At 36.8% G+C, this 6,029-nt stretch overlaps 1 protein-coding gene across 1 annotated transcript; it reads right to left on the bottom strand.

Moving 5' to 3' along the window:
• Nucleotides 1–1,883: 1,883 nt before the first annotated feature.
• Nucleotides 1,884–2,813, bottom strand: LOC101632374 (olfactory receptor 6C2-like). The gene has a single exon (XM_004692468.1). It carries the CDS (start codon nucleotides 2,811–2,813, stop codon nucleotides 1,884–1,886), a length of 930 nt encoding a protein of 309 aa, XP_004692525.1.
• Nucleotides 2,814–6,029: the final 3,216 nt, after the last annotated feature.

The raw sequence follows: 6,029 nt of genomic DNA, 5'->3' as shown, positions 1-6,029 counted from the left end.
CTAATATTTCTACCGAATCTAATAACTGAACATTTTATTTTTGTAGAACAAAATAATATCAGAAGTAGACTTTCTTTCCTGAGATATCTGCAATATTATCATTTTAACTTTAAGCATAAAAGTCTGGTTTTTACTGAGATCAATGAACTAGAATGCTAAATAAAAACACTCAAGTTAACAAATAAAACATCCTTACACTCCTGAAAGACAAAACTGGCTTCAGTTGAAGATGCAGTCGTGACAGCCTCAAGATGAAAGTGTGAGGAGAGTCCATCGTCCATAAGTGACCGGTCACGGCACTGTGCGTGTTTCCTCCACATCGCTGAACATTAGTGACTGCAGGTCTCCATGACACCCGCACAGACTCTTTGCGGCCCTCTCCCACCGCAAGTCTGGGACACAGCGCCAGTATCTAGGACTAGAATAAAAACACATAGAACGTTTGACAAGAGTAAGAGATTTTTAAGTTCAGAAAGATCATTCCCCATATCACAGGACATAAATTTCACACAGTGTATTTAGATGCTTTGTCATCATCTTTTATGGACATGCAAGGACCCTCTGGGAGGATAAAGTGCAGACATGATAATGACTCTAAGGAGAAGTGAATGTTGGCAAAGCCCTGCAGGGCGTCAGAGGAGCAGTGTCCTCAGGGACGGTAATGCAACAACTTTGCCTCATGAGAAAACAAAATTCTGGCAAGATTTCTACACAGATAAGAAATTGAACAAAAAATTAAAAATAGTTTGATATCTAATTTTATGGGAAAATATGTCAGTATACATAAAAATATGTTTATGTAGTTACAAGTAAAAATGAGTGTTGTTTTCCTTGTTAGCATGTATTTGCATCATAACTTGTCCACATAACGTAGTAAATGCATACAAGAAGAGAACAGTGAGGCTAGAAGTGGTTACAAATCTAATGCACAGAGAAATTTGTCAAGTCTTGAAAATAAAAATGATTGTTCGCGCAGTATCATCGCTTCCCAGCTGCAGCCAAGAAAAAAGGAAAACACACTTGCATTTCGCTTTGCCATTTACTGTTTGCTTAACGGCCAGATACCGCGAGGTTATACATAACTTGATCAAATATAGGTGATTACATGTGATCACGGAAAGATTACAAAGTACACCTCTTCTGGGCATGAGTTTAAGGAAATGTTGATTATAACATCTTTAGTCTGCGAAAAAATACTCATCTAAAGTTTCGCCATTTGTGTTTGACTACAGAAGTTGACTAAAATGATCGACAGTTCAAAACTACTCTTTCATACTTACATTAAGGTTCTGTGTTCTCTGAACACAGAAAGAATTCACCCTTATAATTATATTATAAAGCTTACCTTCCTCTTAAAAAATATTCATTACTAACTCTAAAAATTCTGGACAAAAACAACAAAATTTTGTATAGTATATATAAATGTGTTAAACTAGATAAAATGGTCTGAAATCTTCAAACTGTCAGAAACTTGTTTTGGTAAAATAGTTTAACAATACAATAGTTTACCAATCTAATAGTTTACAATATTTTACCATTATAATAAAATATTGGTAAAATATTTTGCCAGTACTAAGTTATTTGCCAGTTTGCAAGGGACAAACATACTCTATGATCATAATATTGTTCTCAACATCATTGTCAAAGCAGATATGTATCTATTCATTTAAGTAGATAAAGCAAGATACAGACATATTCAAACTGTTTATTGCTGACCCTTAAATACCTTGTCATGTTGCATTTTTCAAAAACGAGAGAGGATAGTATGTAAGAAGAAGTATAGTGTAACTTGTTCACAGTTTGTATTAAAAAGGAGAAATTTAGATCAAAAACAAAAACATAAATATTATTGTGTACCACTACTTCAATAATTCTCTAATTCCTTAAGAGGGGTACCATTTTGTCATTAAGTCCTTAACAGCTTGTATGACTTGTTTGTTCCTCAGAGTGTAAATAAACGGGTTCAACATGGGAGAGACAGAAGTGTTCAACAGTGAAATTCTTTTATTTATGGTCATGTCATCTTTTGCTGAAGGTTTGGTGTAGATAAAGATGCAGCTGCGGTAGGAGATAGAAAGCACAATCATGTGGGAGGAGCAGGTGGAAAACGCCTTCTTCCTTTGCTGCGCTGATGGGAACCTCAGGATTGTTCTGATGATATAAGCGTAGGACAAAACCACACACATGAGAGTCAGGATGAAGATCATAACAGAACAGATAATGAGCATCTGCTCTAGGAGCCCAGTATCTGAGCATGAGATCTTCATCAGAGGATGAGCATCACAGCCAAAGTGGTCGATGGCATTGGAGTCACAGAATTCCAGGCCCAGTAACAAAATAAGTAGTGGGACTACCAACAGCAAAGCAGTCATCCAACAGCAGAAGACAAGCATTTTGCAGACCCTGCGGTTCATGATGGTCACATAGTGCAGGGGTTTGCAGGTCGCCACGTACCGGTCATAGGACATGACGGTCAGGAGAAAAAATTGTGCTATGGCAAATATATATATAAAAAATACTTGGCTTACACAAGCGTTATAGGTGATGGTCCTATCTCCTGTTGATAGACTGTATAAGAACCTAACAATGCAGGCAGAAGTAGATGAAATTTCTAAGAAGGAAAAATTTTGGAGAAAGTAGTACATGGCCGTCTTAAGGTGATTATCCACTAACACGAGGATGATGATGGTCAAGTTTCCAGTTACGCTCAACAAGTAGGCGATTAATAGAAGTATGAAAGTCAAAATGTTCAGTTGGGGGTCATCTGTTAACCCCAGGAGGATGAAAGTGGTTACTGCTGTGTGATTTCTCATTCCTGGCTCCTGACTTCCTCTCAGACTGCGTGGAAAACTGGGAGAAATGGGCCTGGAGAAAAGGAAAGATTATTGTCTTTACAAGGATTGTAGGATGGAAAAGTCAAGCCATGTAATTTATTTGACCTAATGATACTATTACAAAATCAAGCTTTTGGCTCCTATCAGTGACCCTTGATTGGTGAAATCTTGGCTCTCCAAGATTACAAGTATAACATAAAGAGAATTACATTCTACATTGCAATCATGTTAATATGTGTGCACATATCACACATGAAAGAGCATATCAGAAGCAGTTTTCAGATTTAACCAACCTCTAGCTTCCTTCTCTCATGGGTCTTTTTTAATCTATCACATTCAAAATGACTACTGGAATCATTAAATCAGTATTATTATTGCTCATTAGTCATGACCAATGCATTGGCAATAACACAATAGCTTCAGGATTCCTTCAGTAGCAATATATTCTGGATTCTGAAGACCGTTGGATTGTTTGACACATTTTCAAAAGTCTACTCTTGATCATTTAACCTGTGAATTAGATTACCTCACAGCTATGACTGTTTCCCCACAAATAATCATTGATGATTAACAAGATGTATTTTTCCTAGGAATTTTCCCATACTTACAAATCGGCTGGAACCTTCTCCCCCTTGATTATAATTGCCTGGGGCAACTCTGCCACATACATCCTGCTCCATTCGGGAGAGCAGCTGCAGACTACTTCTATTGTCAATAAGATTCTCAGAGAGACAGTTTTTGAGTGTGAATAGAAAAATGACTCAGGACAAGGTTTCTCAACCTTACAACATTATGAAAATCATTAGCACAGGGTTGCTAAGGTAACTAGGATAAAGATGCAGAGTCTAATGTTTCTCCATGCAGTGTCTATGTGGGAGCACCACAAAATTTTCCTGGTCGGTGCCAAACCAAAGAAGTAAAGACACACTAGTTTCTGAGCTAATTCCCCTAAGGAAAGTATGCAAGAAAAATGACAATAGGAAACATCAGCTGTTATTTCAACACAAGAAAAAAACATTTGAAGTCTCATAGCATTTTGCATCCTTATGATAGATACAGAATGAGAACTTACTATTCCTAAGTTTTCAACTTAGGACTGTGCTTAGATTTTCCTGGAGAAAATTTACATTCTGGGACTTACTGCCTCGAATGCTAGCTCCCGGTACGCTCACATCTCCCGGTATGCTCAAATCTCCAAGGTCCTTTCAGGGTTAGTTTATCTAGTTAGACCAGCCTCTCTGTTTCCTGTTGTTCCTGCAGCCTCTGATGATCTCATTATTACAATGCTGGTAAATTTTATTTTTAGACACTTGTGTCTCCAGATGCAACATTACATCCAGGACACACTGTGTTCCTTCAAAGTCTGTGAAAATGATAAGAGGGATTTCATATTTCAACCAAGCTCAGGTTATCTTTTTAAAGCTACTTTAAATGACATGTACAAAGATTTTCTATTTGAACCCAATATAAAAATACACTGGATGTTGTATATAACCATTTACTCTATATAAATTTGAACACAAATCTCTATAATACTTCAGTGTGGACTGATGTATAATAACAAGGATAATTCATATGCTCTTCAGCTTCTGAAATTGACTGTCTTGTCTCACTGTGGCCAGTTTCCACAAAACATCTGATTCACAGATTTTTTTTTAATTATAACAGTTTATTTTTATATCATTTTGTGCCTTTTTCCTTTTCAGTTGTAATCCCCCTAGATTTCCCATCACGAAATCACCCATGTACCATCACCATAGTGCCATACTCTCCCCTCATTCCCCACTCCACTCCCATAGAATGTCTCTGGTTTATAGTTGCTCAGGGTCCCTACAATTCTGTATACCAGGCAGTAGATATTTTTACATTTCTTTCTCAACCACAAATGTGTCATTAATGATATAGGGTATTTTGTAAATAAAGAGCCTCAGTCTTTGAAATTTCAACTATGATAAGGCAGAAAAGGATCCTGAACTGAAAATATCATTAGTTTGTTATATGAAATTTTTTAATACTTGTGTATATTTTTCTAGTGCCTGAACAATTTAGTTTAATTTTCAAGTATCAAGACACGAATAACAGACTCTATCAAGTTCCAAGTATCAGACAATAATGGTTTATAGGAACGTTTGACTCAAAGGAGCCCTGAACACAGCTCAGGAGAAGCAATTGTTAGCTAATCACCAGGAGCATTAAATGGAATCCCAGTGGAACTGAACCTTCTGAAGTGAAATAAGAAAATTCTAAATCCCTCAGGACTTCGCTAGATCCCTACTCAGTACATGTCCCAGATTCTACACCACTCCTTTCTAGTCATCAATAGATGTCTTCTGTTATACCCAGATATTACGCAGACTTTGACAAAGTGAATGTATTCAGATATATTTTCTATTAGTATGTTTCCAGGACTATTTCCTTTTAATTAGCTTAGTGAACAAAATTAGCTTAGTGAACAATAATGAAAATATTGTGATAATCTTGGCATTTACAATGAGGGGGAAAGAGCTATATTTCGGCATAAATATTCGTTTGTGAAAATCTTACAGCAGGGGGCAGATCAATTCTGAATGACTATCACAACTTTCTGTTCCTAGAGTACTCTGAAGTCATCCAGCCTCCTGTGTTAAGACCTACCCTGTACACTTTGATCATTAGTAGTCTTGCTATGTAGGAGAGTGAAGAGGAATTGATCTAAATTCCTTTTTTTAACATAATTTTTGGAAGATCTAAATTGTTACCGATGCAACATATATTTCCAATATTTCCACGTTACATTTATATTTATAGAAAAAAATAACATCGATATGACTCTTGTCTTCCATTTTATCATTTAAATTTTAAACATAGAAGTCCAGTATTTTACAAAACCAAAGAACTAGAATGTTGCATCAAACACTGAAATTTACAAACAAAACATACTTACTCTCCTGAAAGACAAACTGACTTTCGTTGAATATGTAGTCGTGAGAATCTCAAGATGAAAATGACAGTGTGAGGAGAGTCCGTCTGTCTGTGAATGGCCCATCACGCACCTGTGCGTGTTTCCGCCACATCTCGGAACATCTGTGACAGCGGGATCACACAGACTCACTTGGTGCCCTCCGACCACACGTCGGGAACACTGTCTGTATCTACGACTCTGCAAAAACACTTATTCTAAAAGCTACAAACGTCAAATTTCAGAAGGCTCATTCC

The sequence above is a fragment of the Condylura cristata genome, unplaced genomic scaffold, assembly GCF_000260355.1.
Source record: "Condylura cristata isolate star-nosed mole 26May11 unplaced genomic scaffold, ConCri1.0 scaffold00034, whole genome shotgun sequence".
Lineage (NCBI taxonomy): Eukaryota > Metazoa > Chordata > Mammalia > Eulipotyphla > Talpidae > Condylura > Condylura cristata.
The sequence above is the reverse complement of the archived record's forward strand: the minus strand, read 5'-3'. Positions and strand labels throughout refer to the sequence as shown.